We start from the raw sequence: 19,251 nt of genomic DNA, 5'->3' as shown, positions 1-19,251 counted from the left end.
ACTAACAGAGGTTAAAGGTCACGTTCGAGGCGTTCCCACGGCAACGCGGCGAAGCTTCCCCCGAGAGGCTCATGGGAAACGGTTCTCGTCGCTGAAGCGGAGGGAGTTTCGAAATATGGCACGATTAGCCACGGTACAACACGTAATGCCAACACTAGACTAACATTTAAGCGACCGAATTATGTGACCATTTGAACTATTGACTACCCAATAGAGGAAATGCTCAGCTAAGTCTTTCTTTCGGAAACAAAGCTCCGCGCAGTGAGCGAAATGAGCTAGCTAGCTCATGCTAGTTAGCATACATATCGTTAACATAACATAGGCGATGGTTGTTCTCGGTTGTGCTCATATCTCATTGTCAATACATGGCACCTGAGGCGTTTTTACCTGTCAGCTGACGTAAGCCGAACCTTTAACGTTGTATTTCACGTTAACCTACAGCGCCTTGCTTGTCCATTGGGATCCTGCCATCTCGATGAACCCCTCCTGAGTGCATCATAAAAAGGGAAAAACTAATGCTGTCAGCCAAACATGGATCTAAAGTTGGAGGTTGTTTTGTCATCCAGCATCAAACGGAAGAAACCATGGCCGCGATTCTGTTGGCTTGGGAAGGTGAGGACAGCAAAGCATATTTGCCAGAGACACTGAAACAATGATATCCTTGTCGGAGTAACATGACTGTGAAATTGTGTCACTCTTCAGGAGAAGGAGTCTGTGTTTCTGTTAGATGACAGGCGGATCAGTGAGATCAACATGATGTCTGGTCGCACCAAGAAGAGGACTCCTAAACTCCATCCTTTGCTCAACAGTGTGGTGACGATGGCTTCATCCCACAATGGTGAGTACATCTGTATACTCAAAGCAAAGCACATGTCACCTGTCAATTATGATAATACATGACTTGCTGTCCCTTGCTGTTTTTCAGGTATGTGGCTTTGCGGACTTTTGGTCTCAGGCGAGATTTTTCTGTGGAACAGGGATAGAGATTCGTTGAAGAATGCTGCAGGAGTCCCAGAAGTAGTTGAAATGATTACTGCAGTTCAAGGTATGTCCATTACTTATATACTATGTACATGCATTGTGTTCTCTCCACTGTGAGTCTGTAACATACCGTCACTTGGAAGATGTCTCAGAGTGCATTCATGACCTCAGATGTACAAATACATATTTTCTTGTATCCTGTATACAACAATGGGAAAAGATTTTGGGTTAGTGCTTTTTTAAGGGGATTTCAACTTGTGTTGAAACATAGATTATCCTGATTAAAGCTATGACATATAAATTAAATGTTGAACCTTCAATCAATTTACTTATGTGTGTATGTTTTCTCAGGGAGCGCGACACGACTGTCGCTCCAGGTTTCAGGCGATGGGATGCGTGTGTTCCTGGTCGTCATAACGGGGCAAGTGTTCCTGTGGGAGTGTTTGGATGTCAGGGATTTGACAGGGGTACGAGATGGCACAGTCAAGGGACAGTGGGCACATATACAGCCCCTCGAAGACTCCATTCTGCCTTCTTCACAAGACAAAGAAGCATCCCAACACACTATTTTCATCAAGACAGAGGTCTGTATACTCAGTAGACTACATCTTTAACATATTGTGTCATGTTACAGACACAGTTTTACTCTTTCTTGTTTTCTACAGGTATATCTTATTTTATCCTTTTCCAAACTCTCATAGGTGGTGGGTGATGCCTGCTTATCAGCCTTTGTTTTCACATCTGAGAAGAAGCTCATCATCACCTGCCTGAAAATTCAATGGGAAGAAGGCCCCATGAGAGTTGGGTGAGTGAACAGGTCTATGTAGAACTCTCATTGGTATTACAGTGGTTATAAGTGCACATTTCTCTTAGTAGTTCTGTGGGATACAGCATACAGTGGGCAACAAAAACATACCCCATGTCTCGTCTAACCCCACCCTGCCAACCAGTGAAGTCCAGAGGGGCCTTGATGCCAGCCTTCTCTCCAGATGGCTGCCTGTTAGCCATTGTCCTGAACCAGAGACAGCCTAAGGTGAACATCTGGCCTTTGTATCTCAATTTTACATATATATATTTTTTAAAACCAGAAATCAAAATTTCCCCTTCTTGATTGCAGGCCACACAGGTCCTATTTGTGAGCACACAGAATTTTGTCTCAACATCAAGTGGCCTCGGAGGATGTGGAAGTAGGAACATGGAGATCCCCTCTAAATACATAAGGTACAATATGCACAAATACAAATGGGAACATTTCCTATGCAGAAGTCGGTCAACCTAGGGGAGGGGGGGGGCAACATTTATGACGTCACACTGTTCAACATAGTCGTGTTGACAGTGTGCCTGTGTTCAACACACCATTTCCAGACTTATATAAAACGTAACAGAGGGGAATGATCATTTCTCAGCATCACCATCAAAAACAACAAAGTCTGGACAATTTCATCAGGACTGCTAAGATGTCATGACACCAGAATAAACTATTTTGCCACCAAAGGGTGTGTTGTATAACCCAATTTCAATTTGTCATTAGAACTACTTTCAAATGTTGATTTGCAGTGTGTATTTATTTCAAAGTGGCCTTAACATATCTTCTCTTTTAGATCCTACTGGGTGGGCAGTGTGAGTTGGTCACCAGGCGGTCTGTTCCTGGCCTTTGTTCTGAAGAGAGGCTCCCTTCTTATGTTAACTCGCCTTGGGGGGCTTATCACTCTGACAAGCTGCGGTTGCAATGTTGACTTTGGGCCTGCACACTTCCTACCCCTGCACCCTCTCGTCACTTACCGGTATACATTTGAGACAGTTTATCAACTTATTGGCCATTGATATAAGTGATTGATTGATGTTTCTGCAAACATTCTTCTTTCTAAATTATCCTGTCTCTTCTTTGGTCATCTTTGCTATTGATTGTTCACTTTCACTGTTCACCATGAGAGCCAAGTAAGATTGCCTCTCTGCCTTCTATTGTCCTCTAGAATTAGAGTCTAAATCTAGTGTGAAGCATACAGTATAATGGTTGTTTTGTACAGTGTAATATAGAGCTGCAACTAACTATTATTTTCACTATAAATGTATTTGCGGATTACTGGTTTCACCTATACACTGTCAGAAAACACTGAAAAATACAATTCAGTTCAAAATGATAAAAAAAATTCCCCATACTCTGAGAAGCTAAAACAAAAGATAATTTCAGCATTGATATAATGTTACTCATAAAAGTGTTCCATCCCTCTGCAGGGCGCCAGTGTCTGCAGGGAAGGGGGAGGCGTCTCGGTCCAGCTCGAGCCTGTCTGTGCGGGATGTCCTGAGACAGCGGTACTCTGTGACCTGGCATCCACGGCTTTTTTATCTCATCGTGTCTGATGGCTACATGGCCACTGTTATGAGGGTGCTAGATAGGCCTTCTGCTGCCCTGATGCTGAAAACGCTACTAAAGGACACAAGCAAGGACCTGGAGAAGGCCAGCCGGATACTGGATAAATCACAGGTGGTAAACCAGGGACTTCCCGAAGTGGGAACAGGCATATTACTCATCTTCAGCTTTTATGTGTACTTTCTGCAGGACTATTCTTGACAATATGGCTTCCTCACATTCTTTATTTCCAGATTCATGTGAGGGCATGGTTGGAGTCCCTATCTTCTCTTAACCTCGACAGCAGCCTTATAACACGTGGCCCCGACACTGCAGACTTGGCCCTTTCAGCAGCCACAGATGGATCCTCTTTGCCACTTTTCCTGCAGGATCAGGGATTATTGGGCGGTACCAAGGAACTTCTTGAAAAAGTACAGGTCGGTCAAATAGTATTAGCTAGAAAAGTATAGTTTGGTCGAGTATGGTCGATTATACTGAATCTGGCTACATTCATATGAAGTTAAAAAGCAGATTAGAAATCATATCGCTCAACAATACCTGACATATTTTGTGCCAGCTTGACATATTCTTATAGTCTTGCCTTTGTCTTATAACTTGAAAATTCTGCATTTTTGATATATTACCTCTATAATTACTATATTGTATTTGATTACCCTAAGTAAATAATGTGTCATCGCTGTTGTTTTAGTTGCTTGATTTACATCCATTAGTCGTCCATAACCTGCGGATTGCTTGTGTGGTTTCCTAGACTTTCTTTGAGGACGACTCGGATGTAGACGGACCTCCTGCTGGTTCTTGTGTGGAGGATGGGGGCCGACTGGAGTTTGCCTCAATGTTTGACACCCTCCATGCCTTGGACACACAGACCGACACTGGACTTCTTACTAGCCCAGATTATGGACACTATTCTGGTGAAACGGAGAAAAAGACCCCAATTATTCATCGTGAACTTGGAAAAATCCAGACTAAGCTATTAACAGCATGGGCTTTTGGCATGTCTCTCGGAAATACTGTGGGAAACAGAACTTGTCTGTTAAAGCATACCCTCTGTTGTGTGGTGCGATTTGCTGCTTTACTCCATTTGATCCCCGGCTCTGTGAACACAGGGAGAAAGAATGTTCTGGTTTCTACCCGCCTTCTGCGCCTTCTCAAGGCCCTTCTGTCATTTCTTCCCTGGGACAGCACTCACACTGATGGGCAATGCTGCCTGGGGCTGGTGGTAGAGCTCAGTAAACGGCTAGTACGCCTCTTTCTGACTCCTCACACTGAGTCCAACCAGACTGGTCACTATCAGTTGTCATCTCATAGTCTATCCTCAATCCTGCTTATCTTGCAGCTGGTCTCTGATTCTCTTGACAACACCTACAGCCTGCAGCAAAAAACTGTCTGGTCCTCTGGAGAGAAGCCACCACAGTTCTGGCCTTCAGATGTACACTACGTGCCTCTGTTGCAGGATGAGAGAGAGGAGAAATCTTGTTTTGTACATCAGGCACAACCTGTTCCCCAGCGACCATCCAGCAGGTACAGCCCATCTCTCTGGGTTTTAATGTATCAGTTATTTGTTGGTATTTAAGATTGTCATTTCATTTTATCTTTCAACCAGATTGTTTCGAGTGTGGCAGTGGGTCTACAATATCACCCAGCAGTATATGGATGAGCTGAAAAGCTTAAAAGGCTGTGATGGCTGGGAGGAGGAACAGCAACAGTTGTCTATAATCATGACCAAGATCCAAATTGCTCTGCAGGCTACGGGAGAAAGGCTGGAGGAGGGTCCTGCACTGCTGAGTCACCCTGGTCAGGAGCACAAGGACTATTTATCTAACTGTGGTTATTGCATCAGCTACAGAAAAAAAACAAATGCGAAAGTATTTAGCTGTAGTTCAGATTAAAGAAAAGTCTAATAATTATATCTGAAAAATAATTGTTGTTTCGTATTTCACTCTTCTCCCCCCAGGTGAACGTCTTTTCCTGTGCGGCTCGTACCCAAAAAGTGCAGATATATGGCGGTCGCAAATCTGTGAGGAGAGTAACAAAAGTAAGAACTTCTGCCTAAATTCTTCCATTTAGGCATACAAACGATTCACATTTAGTATGAATTCATAATCATATGTCTTTCTGTTAGACGGTGATCGTAGTGTCTTCGTGGAGACGCGGCTTTGTCTGGCACTTCTCTACAGTCTGTTATCACAGTACCGCCTGAAAGAAAGCCAGGAGTTGGGGGACCACATGGCCCGCCTGATCCTGCACAGGGCTGGACAGCAGAAGGACAGCATGACAGGTCAGCCATTGTCAATAATTCCTCATTCCTCAGTCTTTTAGTGGGTTATGATATGAGAGTCAGTTATGTTTAAAATATGTCCTACAAGCCTTTTAGTTAGCATTATACTGTACGTTATCCACCTTCGGACCAGGAGACAAGTCCTCTTGTTCTTGACCTAGTCAATCTGTGCCAGACATCTTTCTGAATCAAGAATGTCGGAAATGGGGGAGGATTCTTTTTGGCCCTAATTACTGTCAAAAGAATGAGGTAATAATTGTGCTAGGAACTTGTTCTAGGTGATAAATTGTTGGACACAGTTACTATCGATTTGTTTTGAGCATATATTTCTGCATCATGAAAGACCTCATACCTGAAGGTGCTGCCCTTCTCAGGACAGTAGTTTTAGGAACAACTCATGTGCACAGCCTCAACCATGATGCCATGTTCACAGTCACTTTACTTCAGTTTTAGCTTTTATAAGCCTTTATATGCCCTTGCAGCAGACTCTTTTCCTTGCCCGTGGCTGCCGATGGACCTCCACAGTGATGCAGCTTTAGCTGTGGTTCAGACCCTGGGGAGATTCATGGCCTCTTATTTCACCAACCAACCCCTCTACATCCGCCCCGCTCACCATGTGGCCATCCTGCCTCCACTACATCTACCTCATGGTGGGTTTCCATAATTATTTGTCAGTTAAACAGGTAATTTAGTCATTTATATTGCTGTATGGTAATATGTCCTTTCTCAGCCCCTGAAGGGCGCTTGGTGCCGCTGTGCCAGGAGGAGGTGTCGAGAGCGGTGAGACAACAGCAGCTGTCAGAAGTATGGACAGTAGACTACGCCCAGGACCTGCTCCTGCTCGGGGGCCTGCTTCCTGAGACTGTGTGGTTGGCTTATCATCTTGGGGACTGGAAGACAGCAGCCTCTCTGAGTCTGGCCTATACGAATTACTGCACCGATCACTTTGACTTTACTCGGTCAGTGTTATCGCATACAGTATAATTAATTAGTGAATGAATATTTTGAATATCAGTTCAAACTTTTACCACATTTGTCTTCATTAACATCTTAATTCCATATTTTATGACAGGCTCAGGAGGAGAGAGCTCCACCTCCCAACAGTTTTAGAACCAGAAAGCATTTTTGAGGTTGAGTTGGAGTGTCTTCTTGGCAATAAGTTTGACTTCCAAGAGCGCAGAGATGAAGATGGTGACAAGAGCTTTACAGGTTAGTGAGATCTCAACTATAAGATGACCACAACACACAGAGAACCCTTTGATTTGAATCTGGGCTTTGTCTCAACTCCTTGTACTAGACCCTTCGGAAGGAGAAGACTGGGACTTGTTACAGGTTTCCATACAGGAGATTCTGAAGGCTTCAGTGATGGCTGGAGTGAATGTTATGTCTTCACCATTGTCTTCCTTGCTGGACACAGTCAAAGACCTGTGTTCTTGCCTGCCTACCTTGGTGCCCAGTGGACTATATCTGCCTTCCCCTCCTCTTTATTGCCCCCAGCCTTCCCCCAACACACAGGTACGCAACATAGAAGATTAATCTTACCATTCAGTGTGTTTACATATTGACTTTATTATTAAATGTTGTATTTGTCTCATGCTTAGGACCCAAAAGGGACAATAGGGCAGTTTGCAGAAGTTGCATCACGTCACAAAGTTTCTGGAGTTCTCCAAAGATTACTGTTACTGCTGAGGTCTGCACGTTGTTGCCACCCTGCTGCCCAGTGGTACATCAGCCATCTACGCCGTGCCAGACACGTTCTACACAAGGTACTTTTCAGAACCAGAATTTTATCTGGTTTAAAAAGGTAATTAAAATGTCCCTGAGTGTGGCTGACATTCCTTGTTTGCAATTACATGCAAAAAAAAATAAAGTTGAAACTCAAAATGATGGTCTGTTGTATCTTGTAAAGTTGTGACGTCTATGATTACACCCTGATATAAAGTACTATGCCAGTCTAAATAGAGAAAATATGTGATGTTGTTTTCAGATCAAGAAAAAATACGCCTATCCATCAGCCGCCGAAGAAGAAAAGGCTTTCCCAGAGGGCCTGATGAAGTTTGTCAGCCATAGTGGATTCTTCAGACGGGGGCCGAATAAAGATGGACACCTGGACCCTGACACCATTCAAACTATAAGTAAGACAGCACTTACTTAATTGTGACTATCATAATTAATGATCTACTTTCAGATAGTACTTAAGAAGTGCATTTCTCCTTTAAGTCTGTTTCAGGGAGCTGTGTGCTTTGTGCTGGATGCTTCACATCAGGGACCAGCTCTCCATTTCCTGCAGGAAGTATCAGGCTGCCAGACAGCATAGTAGAAATGAACAGGTATTGTGTTTGATTTCATGACATGGTTCTGCATAAATATTCTTAACTCTCTATACACTATAAATATCTGGGTGTATTTGTGTCCGTCAGATCCCTGGTGGTTCAGAAGTGAGATCGGCCTGTGTTAATGCTCTCCGATGGGCCTGTCGTTTCTTGCCTTTCTCTGGATTCCTCAATGCTGAGGAGCTCCTCCAGGACCTACTGCTCAGCTTTGTGTCTGAACTTCCTCCTCTGTCTCTGGTAATAAGACTTCTTCCAGCATTCACTTACATCAACAGTGTTCATCGAAGTTAAACAAAAGGACCTTGAGTGAGTAAATGTCTCATGCTGGCTTGTTCTTCTTAGGTGGCAGACACGCTGGTACGAGCCTTCCCAGAGGAGGAAGAGTCCGTCAGAGTCCCTCTGAGGGAAAAGTATAACTCACTGCTTCAGAAACTGAGGGGATGCAATGTCCTTGGTACGAACTCCTCTGTTCATTAGCAAGTCGCTTTGAAGCACTATAATAGAAAGCTTTTGTTCACCTTACCTGATGCCTACCATTTGTTTCTTGATACTTTATCTTGTCCTTGTTTCTGAAAGGCCAAATGTGATTTGGTCTGGTCTTTGAGCCGATCATAACACCAGTCATTGTGCTTTGCTATTTGCTAGTTAGATATAATAAATATATGCTAATCTGGTTTAAAATTCTCAAAACTTTGGGTATTCTTTTAAGTGAGATATAAGTGATTAAGGATAATGTATTTTACTTATAGTCCATGTGACCTGCTAAACATATTTGATGTATTTATAAATGTAACTCAATGTTATTCTGTTTGTTTCCTAGAGGGGGAAAAAGAGGATCTGAATGAGTTGATGATCATTGTCATCCAAGACAAATTCAGGCAGAGGAGGAAACATCTTGGCCGTTTGACGAGACACCTGGGCCCCCTTGAGCTCCATCTGTGGGAGAAAGAGGAGTTGCAGGATGACAGGGGAATCAAGCATGGGATGGCCATGTTGAGACAATTCTCACTGGGTACAAGTCTGAGCACCAGCACCTTAACTGACTGTGGGCTTCCCTTAGTGTACAGTGATGGAGACACAGTGGATACCACATCGGATGCTATCTCTCCTGAAATGCATCGCAGAGCCACAACAAGGTAGCCAGCATAGAATAGTAAATCTACCATTTCACTGAGCTATTTTGTATGTATGTTGTGGCTTATTCTGTGCTTTGTGTTGGTTTTTGCAGGGGCAAAAAAGCCAAAGTAAGTGACAGACCACATGCAAAGAAGACTGCTGTTAAGATTGAAAGGGTCATTCGGGAGGAGAATCAGCCAGGCGATGCCAAGGAAAATGAACAGCCCTCCCTTCCAGTGGTTGGTACCTGGGAGTTTGAGTTGGAAGATGAAGAGTATCTAAATTTCCTGGAGCTCTTCCTCAGCTACGTGCTAGAGAAGGATAATGCTGATGGAGGTGACCCAGGCGCTGAGCTTCCGTTGTTGAAGGGCTTCTCCTCCCAGCTGAGGGAGAGGGAGTTGCATTCTCTCTCCTTTGATGTGGTGACAACTCTTCATCGCCGTCAAAGAGATGTGCATTATCCAGCGAGAAAGCACTTGGGCAATGATTCTCCAGTCTTCAGAGCCGGCTGCTGCTACAAGCCTGTGAAACAAGGTGCAACACCCGATCTGCAAACTTCCTCTGTCTGGAGTGAAGCCCCAATATCCAGAACTAGCCTCTCCGTCACCGCTCTTCCTCAACTGGGATTAGACAAGCAAAAAGGTTTGTTCGGCCTCCGGCAGCAGATGCAATTATCCCAACAAATTAAAGGAGGGTCATTTTTTTCTGAAACTAGCCCAAGTAGAAGTGCCTTTCCAACAGCGCAGCCTTCAGAGAACTTGATATTTGGCTCCTCAACCTCCGCGGAGGCTGTGACTGAACTGCAGCAGGGCCTGGATCCTAAACTAGATGCTCAGTTTCCAGAGCTGGGCAGGCTGCTGGAGTGGATGGTACGCTGGGCTGATAAGAGAGTGCTACTAGGACATCATGGGAAAAAGAAGAAAGAAAGGGGAGAAGTGGATGGAGGAGCAGCTGATGAAGGAGTAGTAATCCGTGTCAAAGCTTTGGCGCCTGCTATCCTCACTTCTCTCAGCTTGCTGGAGCGCAGGTACACTGCCTTACTCGGGCCAGACCGCTACAGTGCTCACATCCAAATCCCAGAAATACAATGGACTGTAGCACCTGTGCTGCAACCAGAGCCGGATAGTAAGCTGGAGAGAGAGAGCAGTGTTGATACAGGTTACCCTGGATCGGTCAACACTCCCATCATTGGTCTTGATTGCAATCTACAGCAAGGAGAACTGTCCATGTGAGTCTACCAGGTTTTAATATACACTTCTTTATTATTGGAGTAAAACTAGCACTGTTAGGTCAACCGACAAATGACAGTTATTCGACACATGATGTAAAAAATGTTGCAGCATCAACAAAACAGTATGCATGTTAATAGGTAACAGTGTTTCATATGGTTGTTTTTTTCCCTGATTAAGTATTTCACATCTCGTAAACAGTTTTGGATAAAACAGCATTACTCCTTTCAGTTTTACAGTAAATATAAATAACCTACAGATTTTCTATATTATTTGTTTCCCTGCAGTGGTTTTTGCACAGATGAACCAGAGGAACAGACGTGTCACAGGACTCCTCTCCCTGATGACCAAGATCAACTGACCTCTGACGCTCAGCAGAGACAATCCAGTTCAAAACAACCATCTCAGAAGGACTTAGATGTTACACCTGAAAAAGAAGGTAGTCTACCATAATTATATTGCATCATCAGAGTTGCTGTAAAGCAGACCCTTAACCATAACAGAGAATATTAGTTGATGTTTAATTCATTCATTGATATTTGTAGGCAAAATGAATGACAGTGAGGTTTTGGAAGCGTCCTCTTCGGTTTCCAATGGAAACATCTCTGGAAAGAACTGCTCACCTGAAACCGTGAATATCACCATTCAGGATTCCCATGCTTCCAAAGTATCATCAACGTTGTCAAAACACACACATAACTGACATTTATGTTCCGTGCAGAGTTTGAAGCTCGCAGACCTGGACATCTCAGAAAGTGCTCAAGACGTATCCAGCTCCACCTCTCTGTGAGTTTTTAACATAATCATATTTACTTTGCAGGTAAGTTTTTCTCCCCGCAGTAAGTTAGTGCTAAAATTGTAGCAGATGTTTACTCAGTATTGCATCAATATTTTGGTGGTAAAACCTTAGGCCAAAACATACAAAATTGTTATTGTCATGGGTGTTTTAAATGGTCTGTTTTGTTGTTTAAGTCACAGTCTTGCTGAAAGCCTACAAGCCCCCCCAGATCCCCAAGTCCCTCCTACCGTCCATGTTGAGGCAGAGGTCCATGCAGATCCTTTTGGTTTAATTGGAATGCTTCCCACCAACACACATGTGCCTCCTCCGAATCTTCAGCCACAAAGCTCCACAGCCGGTGCAACCACTGCTGACTCCACAATCCCCAGTCAGCCTTTATCCAATCAGACACCGCCAATGCGACAGCGTCTCGGGGAAGACTTATTCAGACTGGTTCAGGTAAGAACAGCATAACCAAAAGGGAAGCTTTTGACTCATCTGACTCTTTAGATTGACACTAACATGTTTTTCTCCTTCATTACAGAATATCAACTACATGAGCCTGATGGAGGTTTTGGGAGCTTCTTTTTCTAACCTGCAACTTGCCCAGCAGAGCTCTTCTTCAGCCCAGTCTGTCACGAACACCTCACACCCGAATGTGCCGTCATCTTTTGCTCCCACATTCATCCCTCAAGCAAATCCCTTAGCTGTTCAAACCACAATTTCTTTGCCACTTCAGACACAAGCATGTTTGCTAAATTCAAGAAACCACAACCCTCAGTCCAGTCAGGCTCCTGCATGTATGCTTGCACACCAGCCTGCTTTGCAAAGCTTGGGGATAACCTCTCCAACTGGCAGCCAGCGTCTCACCACCAGGAATCTACCCTCCACTACTAATGATGGAGGTGTAAGTTATCAGGTATGGCTCAAGTATTCTTTTGAAGTTGTGACACATTGTGCTTCTATGTAAACAATAACTCAATCCCAGGGAAACCAAGCTGAATGCCGTTTTAATTTTTTCTTCAGGACATGCAGCCCCTCTCCGTCCAGGCGGTGTCACCAGAAATCCACTTGAGGGTGAACGAGAGGTTAATCCCATCCTCACAGGGGCTTCTGGCCACTACTCACTTCGGTCATGCTACTCCATTTCCCCAGCAGAGTGGCCCACAAAGCCCCCAGGCGCTCCACACTGCAAACCATGCAACTAACAAATCCCGTCAGCACAATCTTAAATACAATGACCAATCCAGCTCGGTTCCAAAAAGACAACTCGGTTTTAATTCTCTGCATGATCCAACTCCAAGGCACTCTCAACCCAAGAGTCAGACATCGGAGAGATCCAGGGGGCAAAGGTTCTACCTGCTTCCTCCTGCTTTGCCAGCTCACACACCTGAACCCACGCAGCACCTTCGTCTGCTGCAATTACAGCCGGTTCCACACAGCAACACCACGTTCCCCAAGCTACCTTTACCACCGTCGTCCTGGTTTACTCCCATCGTTACAGCTTCAATGGGAAAAGCACCTTGTATCAAGCTTCTACATATAGATTCCGGGCCACAAATCGGACGCAATACTTCTATTATTTCACGAGTAGAACCAACTACTGAAAGCACGAGAAAAGCTACCACTTCTCCCAGCTCTACCTCCAGCAAGAGGCAATCACAAATTAGTTTACACATTATTCATTTTCTTTTTTTAAAGTTGAATATTTTACTCACTTTGCTCACTGTGTCGTTTACAGGCAGAAGAGGAGAGAGGAGAAGGCAGAGAGGACAAGAAAAACAGAGGTCACATTCAGACCAAATGAGTCTATCATCCCGACACAAGAGGTAGAACAATATTCGTTCTCGTAAGAAGCACAATGTGTGACTACCAATGTTTGAGTGCAATTTTCTATTACATGTATGTACCACTGTATCTACAGCCAACAAATGAGTCTGTACACGACGAGCCTGTACACGACGAGCCTGCAGCTGCTGAAGAGATCACCCCTGCACAAGATGTTGTTAATTTTGCTCAATTTGGTAAGTGTCATAATTCACATTTCACAAATAAACTAATATATTAAGAGGGTTTAGTCACAATACTAATTGTGTACACCAAAAGAAATAGCTTGAAGGCGGAATGTAAAGGAGGGCGAAGATAAACAGCACACATTTTTCATCTTGTCGCACTCTGTTGTCCAGTAAAAGCAGTGTAAAAGAAACAGCTGTCATATATTTTTGATATTTTATTATATGTCAAAAATTGCAAAAGACCGCTACAACACAAAAGAAAGGGAGAATTCTGCATCCTTGCAGTTTTACATTTACATTGATTGAATTAAGACGCACACTCTCTTTGATGGCTTGGCACTGGTCACGTTCTGATTAATCACAGACGAACCAAGTTTCTTTCTGATTATCTTGAGTTCTTAAACCAGCCGTAGATTGCGCATAAGCAAAAATGAATATTGAAGTTGAATACACTCTTTAGGACTTCTACGTTTTGCTGAGAGAGCAATATGTAACTCCTTTTTATCCACTGTGTCTAGGTGTTACATGCGTTACACACAGGTAGGTCATGAGAAAATTATATTGTGTTTTCAATCCTATTGATCTGTTGTTGTTTTTTCCTTCATTTGAACTCCCAGGGGCCTTTGATGATTTGCTGACTGGTCAGAGATTATTGGACACGGCCACTTCCACTTCAGCTGAGCTCCATGCCTTTGCTTCAACATGTAAAAGACACCCCGAGTGCTATGATGCTTTCACCAACACAGACCCGGGTGAGTTAGGGTTTGGGTTACCTTTATACCACATTCAATTTGTAATAGTGTTGCATTATTTTAATGTTATTACACAGTTGTATCTTTTTTTCTTAATTGAATGAGAATGCCTTTGTGCATTTTTTTAATAAAACATAATCGTGTACATTGGATTTCTTTGTTCTGCCTGGGTTGTTTCAAGTGCATGTTTTCCAAAAGAACTCGATGTGTGCATGTAACATTATTTTTCTTTCAGTTTGTCCCCCCACACAAGTGGATAAAGCGGTGTGTGCCTTTGTGACTGCCAGTAGCCCTGAAAGTAAGTTGACTTGACATTCCAGTTACAAAGATGACACACTGCTTTTTATTTTATGTGGACAGTGAGGAGTTAAACATTATGTCCTTCTGTGTGTGTGTGTGTGTGTGTGTGTGTGTGTGTGTGTGTGTGTGTGTGTGTGTGTGTGTGTGTGTGTGTGTGTGTGTGTGTGTGTGTGTGTTTGTGTTTTCTCCACCTAGCACAAAGTTCTGGGAATCAACAGATTTGCAGCGAGGGCCGTGTTCGGAACACAGAAGAGACCGAACAGGAGCAAGAGCAGAATCTGGTAAGAGGTCAGACCTACAAGGTGGTGCTTTTAGACTCTAAAGCTGTGTCTGAATAGGTCCTTCATTATACTTAAATTATGTACTTAGTGTACATTCTGTATGCAAAGTAGTATAATAAGTAAAAACTGAAAGTTCATTCTAAAAAAAACATGGAAATAATGTTATTTTTTCATGTAGTTTCCATGGTCTCCGTACATTCATGTCTTTGTCTCTTAGGGTCTGAATGGACGCCGGTTCATAAGTGTCTTGGATCTGGAAGACAAAGCCCTGCATCAGGACTTACCACCCTGTCTCAGCCCAGGAGCTCAAGATGTTTCTTCCATCCGCCCTTCTTCACCTACTTCTGCTCAGCAGCATGTACTTGCTCTTTCAGTTATTAGGAGTGATGCTGCTGCGGATCAACCACCCGTTGTCACAATTCCAGAGGATCTCGACTCGAGGTCACACACAGGTATTTATATATCTTTATATTGAACAGTTATGTATTTATACTGAATGCAATCATAGAAGCACAGCACTACGGGTAAAATTAGGTCCAAATATCTGTTGCACTGTACACTCCAGGTATGCCTGAGGAGTCGTCATTACTCAGCCACATTGAGCGCAATAAGGCTCCAGAAAGAATCATTCAACAAGAGATGGTAGAACTATCGGACTCTGAAATATGTCGAGCCATAAAGACCCAGAGAGTTGGACCTCACAGTGCCTCCACATCACCGACAGTCTGGTTCTCCTCCCGCCTGTCAGAGCTGGATGCTCAGTTGGCTTCTCTACAGAACATTGCTGATTGTTTGGAGATGGACTTCTCCAACTCCAGGATGGTACGGCAGCATGTTGTTTTTCATTATTCATCTTGCTTATATTATTAATGACACCCAAGTTTACAAATTGTCATCAAAGGCTGACAGATATATGTAATATATTGTTCTTCGTGTAGCTGGTGAACACTATTGAAAAGCTCACGCCAGGCTTGGCTCCTGACGTAAAGAATACCACAGCAGGAAGAAAAACAGTCAGACGGTCTGTCCCACAGAAAGGTACAACCTAAAACTATTGATTTGTAATAATAGGAAACACTGCATTGTTTTTTTTAACTGCATTGTAAGTCCTTTAAACCCAGAAACAAAATGGCAAAATTTGTGGTATACATTTGTCTCCAACAGCATGGTTACCACAACTAGACACTTTGACTGAACCGAATGCCTGGGAAGGAGAGGAAGAAGAAAATCACAATGAAGAAAGTGTGCTTCACAAAGATTCCTGGGATTCTGGAGGGAAGCCATCTTTTCGTTATTCTACTTCTTCTTACAGTCACAACGCTGGTCCCTCCTACCTTCACACCCCTCCAAGTAAAGATGCAGTTTCATCAAACATTTTCTGAAAATTGTAAAAATTGATGAATATATAGGGGGGAAAAAAGTTTTTTTCTTCTTCTTGTGGTTATTTTCCCAATAGAGTCATAATGTTAACAATTATTATTTCATCTGTTTGTGTTGCTTCCACAGAAATGAAATATCAGCTGAATGAAGCATCTGGAATATCTCCTATGTAAGTTTAAGTAAATCATAACCATGTTATGACTCACTTTATATGTTGTGGATTTGCTTACCACACTTGTGTTTCTTCTATTTCACAAACTCTGCTCTACCTTTTCATCTCCAGCCAGGCAGATGAGAATCTGAGTCAGACCGGGCTATCCGATACAGCAGAAATCTTAGACGAGTTGTTCAGGGAAGGGTATTTATCCCTGTCTGACCTGGATCTGTCCAATTCACAGACTGCAAACCGCAGCAGGTAAGTCACTTACTAAAACTCAGTGCTGTCCAAATGACTATTGTTAATTCCTGAGCTGAAAAGTAATGTGCCCCATAGCAGGCTGGACCAGGAGCAAAGTAGCTGGATGTCGCGGAAACGTGTCCGTCCAGAGGACGAGAGGAGAGAGCTGAGAGTCTGGATGAGAAAGAAACAGAGGGAAAGCCGGGCTGTTTATCAAAAAGACAGAGAACGCCTGAGGGAGAGGGAGCACAAACCCTTTTCTACTTCTGGAACAGTGGTAAGATATGTTTGCCCCTTTACTAAAAATGATATTCCATTGTATGTTATTTAAAAAAAATATTATTTTCACATTGTTGTTTGTGCCCCTTCAGAAATCAACAAGCAAGAATCAATCAACCATTTGTAGAAACAGAGAGGAAAGGGAAAAGTATGTACTTGTTTACATTGTCTTTGCATAAAACACATGCATGTGTATATGCATAACTGTTTCCATTTGATTTATTAGGTTGATGCTTCTGGAGCAATACAACCAGAGGACCCGTGAAGCATATTCTTTGGTCCGTGACTTTGCCAGCATACGTACGCCTTCACATACGTACATACGTATGACTGAAGCTTCACCAGTGCCCGTTACCTCTGCTCCACCCTCTGGGAGCACTCACAGGTATCTCCAGCAACAGTCATTTGACCAGGATCTTGTCTCATTAAAGAATAATTGTACTCTGATCTAGCATTTGAACAAACTACTAATCATTCATCCACTATTCCACAATGATCAGGTTTTGGACAGAACAAACCCTGTTGATTTTAAACATCTGGATTAGCACGTTATGGAGGTATTTTTCTTACAGGGAAAACAGTGTATCTGCCAGCAATAAAATAAGACTTAATTCTGGACAAGCTCAACCCCCCCATCGTCAATGGACTGCTGAGATGCAGAGAGAGCCCTCAGAGGATTACCGCAGGAGACTGGGACTACATAGACCAGGTAGTGATATTCAGCTACCTTGGTGTCCGGTAGAAAATTACTTACTTGAGTGATGTGTTAGTAGCTGTTGATAATACACTGTAGATGTATTTTCACTCTTTCCTCAAAACGATAATATTAAATTCACAATACTTGTTCATGTTTTGTGAATCTTGTGTTAGTTACCGCTCTACCAAGGGACCGTCTGTCTCAGGTGACCAGGCGTGGCATGCTCACATACACAAAGAGCCGCACCAAGCTGACCACAGCCAGCCAGGGTGAGGAACATCGTGTCAGACACCACAGAGAGACGGGGCTGAACAAAGGTCCTTCGAGAGAGACTGTTGTTGGAAGAGGGATCCTGAGGGATCAGGTGAGGATGGAACAGAGAGAAGAGGTGAACCGTTGGGAGCCTACGTTAGAATTGAACAGACCGCTAGAGCCGGAGGAGTCTTGTATAGTAAGAATCACATTCAGCACAGATTAGTTTATATCTGAGACAAATGTAACGCTAGTAGATCGTAAAACACTTTGAAAAACACCACAGGTCTTTGCTGACAGTTGATGTGGTTTCATAATCCAGTTTCATTGTTATACACTTCCCAGGATGTGGCTGGGCTGTTGGATGAGCAAGATGATGGTGCCGGAGCTAGTGCAACAGCGATGGACTTGCTGGACAACCTTTCTGAGAGCGGCAGCAGCAGCCTCAGTAAAATAGACTGGGCAGCTATCGAGAGGATGGTGGCTGCAGAGGAAACTTGAGTTTAAGTAGATGGTAAATTACTGAAAACACATCCAAAATCCTATGTGCCTTTTAAATAAACTGTAATATTTAGAAGCATTTTAAAGTATGATCATATCAAATATAATTTTGCTGTTTTTAATACATTAGATGTGATTAGCAGTGATATTAAATATGTTATGACAGATTGATTTTTATCTGTAAAATATGCCTACAATAAATTGTATTTGGTGTTATCAATGTCATATATAAGTTGTAATAGAATATTTTTGTGCTGAAATCTGTCAAGTTTTCTATGTATCGTTTTTTTTTTTTTCTACAAAATATAAAATATGTGTTTGAGTATTTCAACGCTGTTTCTCTCATTGTCATATTCGTCTGTATAGCCTGAGTGCTATGCCCACTGATCACAAAAAAATGAATTTTTAATATCTGAATATTCACAACCTATAGCTTCTCTCGAGTTGTTTTATTGAGTTAGGAGTCGTTACATTTTGAAAACCCTAGGAGGCAGCACCCTCCAGCAGCGGTCCCGCAACAATCACAAAGAAGACGAAGAAGAAGAATCTACTTCCGGAGGTCAAAGGTAATCTTCGTATTTGAAAACATGGATCCCAACAAAGTGGATGAAGGTAGCAACGTTTTGCTATCTTTTATTGAAGCTTTGTATATCCGTCTTATACGACTCCCGTGTATGTGCGGGAATATTGGCCTTCATTTGCATTTCGTACTACATTTATCAGCCAGCTACTTTCCGCCGGCAACGTTTGAAGCAGAAGCTTCGTTTCTGATGTTGTTAGCTTAGCTTACCTGTTAGCCTGTGTTCTTGTCCACATGTAACGTTACTTTTGAAAGAAATTTAACTGTAACGTTAGTTAGTCACAGATTTAAATGTCCTGAAAAGCTGCCTATGCTATAAACAATAAAAAGTATTGCTCTGACCAGTGTTGAATATAGTTCTCTTGTTCAAGCCGACATAATACGGTACTGTCAGCCAACAGGTTCATTATGTTCCTCACAATGGACGTTATTGTTATTTTCTGGTCCAGGGCTTTTAACGTTATGCCGTTTTTAACATGACAGGATTCTGAGTTGGAAGTTGCTTTGCTTGCAAAGGAAACGCACCGCCAAAGGAGTTGCATCTTGTGTTTTTGAACATGCACGTGAAAAGCAATTTGTCTTTTAATTTCCATAACAATTAAGGTTCTGATAAATTATTTGCTCACTTTTTTTTTCTTCAGACAAGATGAGTGATGATGATGGGAAAATGGCATCTGTCATGGGATTCTCAGGTTTTGGTACGTAAAATCCAGCACAAATTGTCAATCATT

General features: G+C 42.9%; 2 protein-coding genes across 7 annotated transcripts in view; both read left to right on the top strand.

The window, feature by feature from the left end:
• Positions 1-52: 52 nt before the first annotated feature.
• On the top strand, positions 53-18,126 carry cplane1 (ciliogenesis and planar polarity effector 1). Of its 6 annotated transcripts, none has more exons than XM_068573723.1 (49): positions 53-133; positions 442-612; positions 703-838; positions 926-1,045; positions 1,333-1,565; positions 1,683-1,786; positions 1,858-2,014; positions 2,099-2,202; positions 2,583-2,765; positions 3,217-3,466; positions 3,586-3,768; positions 4,101-4,873; positions 4,956-5,146; positions 5,307-5,387; positions 5,475-5,630; positions 6,113-6,280; positions 6,361-6,589; positions 6,703-6,839; positions 6,928-7,145; positions 7,232-7,396; positions 7,618-7,765; positions 7,851-7,960; positions 8,051-8,200; positions 8,306-8,417; positions 8,784-9,099; positions 9,192-10,307; positions 10,596-10,747; positions 10,854-10,939; positions 11,030-11,094; positions 11,281-11,545; positions 11,631-12,005; positions 12,113-12,741; positions 12,828-12,915; positions 13,011-13,110; positions 13,719-13,853; positions 14,089-14,151; positions 14,349-14,434; positions 14,652-14,886; positions 15,000-15,256; positions 15,373-15,472; positions 15,599-15,784; positions 15,941-15,983; positions 16,098-16,229; positions 16,308-16,488; positions 16,583-16,638; positions 16,717-16,875; positions 17,063-17,199; positions 17,361-17,551; positions 17,785-18,126. In XM_068573723.1, the coding sequence occupies exons 2-49, from the start codon at positions 532-534 to the stop codon at positions 17,938-17,940; spliced, it is 9,498 nt and encodes a 3,165-aa protein (XP_068429824.1). In that variant the 5' UTR covers positions 53-133; positions 442-531; the 3' UTR covers positions 17,941-18,126. The 6 variants fall into 6 exon arrangements, with proteins under 6 accessions (XP_068429824.1, XP_068429825.1, XP_068429826.1 ...); XM_068573724.1 differs by having other exon boundaries at positions 1,855-2,014; positions 6,116-6,280; XM_068573725.1 differs by having other exon boundaries at positions 1,855-2,014; positions 16,311-16,488.
• Positions 18,127-18,520: 394 nt separating this feature from the next.
• LOC137783790 (WD repeat-containing protein 70) overlaps positions 18,521-19,251 on the top strand; it is a 35,728-nt gene continuing 34,997 nt past the window's right edge. The window contains exons 1-2 of the mRNA XM_068574113.1: positions 18,521-18,552; positions 19,162-19,218. Coding sequence (XP_068430214.1) covers positions 18,528-18,552; positions 19,162-19,218 — 82 coding nt within the window. The 5' untranslated portion in view covers positions 18,521-18,527. The remainder of the gene's footprint in view (positions 18,553-19,161; positions 19,219-19,251) is intronic.

The sequence above is a fragment of the Clinocottus analis genome, unplaced genomic scaffold (assembly GCF_023055335.1).
Source record: "Clinocottus analis isolate CAN_PGR_092001 unplaced genomic scaffold, fCliAna1.0.p SCAF_13, whole genome shotgun sequence".
NCBI lineage: Eukaryota > Metazoa > Chordata > Actinopteri > Perciformes > Cottidae > Clinocottus > Clinocottus analis.
Note: the sequence above shows the minus strand (reverse complement) of the source record. Positions and strands in the feature narration are given on the sequence as shown.

Bases quoted from the DNA above. Each gene is read 5' to 3' on its own strand.
- cplane1 (XM_068573721.1), top strand. From the start codon at position 532: ATGGATCTAAAGTTGGAGGTTGTTTTGTCATCCAGCATCAAACGGAAG. The intron at 11,095-11,280 runs GTGAGTTTTTAA...TTGTTGTTTAAG, and splicing joins GTATCCAGCTCCACCTCTCT to TCACAGTCTTGCTGAAAGCC. The intron at 14,887-14,999 runs GTATTTATATAT...TGTACACTCCAG, and splicing joins CGACTCGAGGTCACACACAG to GTATGCCTGAGGAGTCGTCA.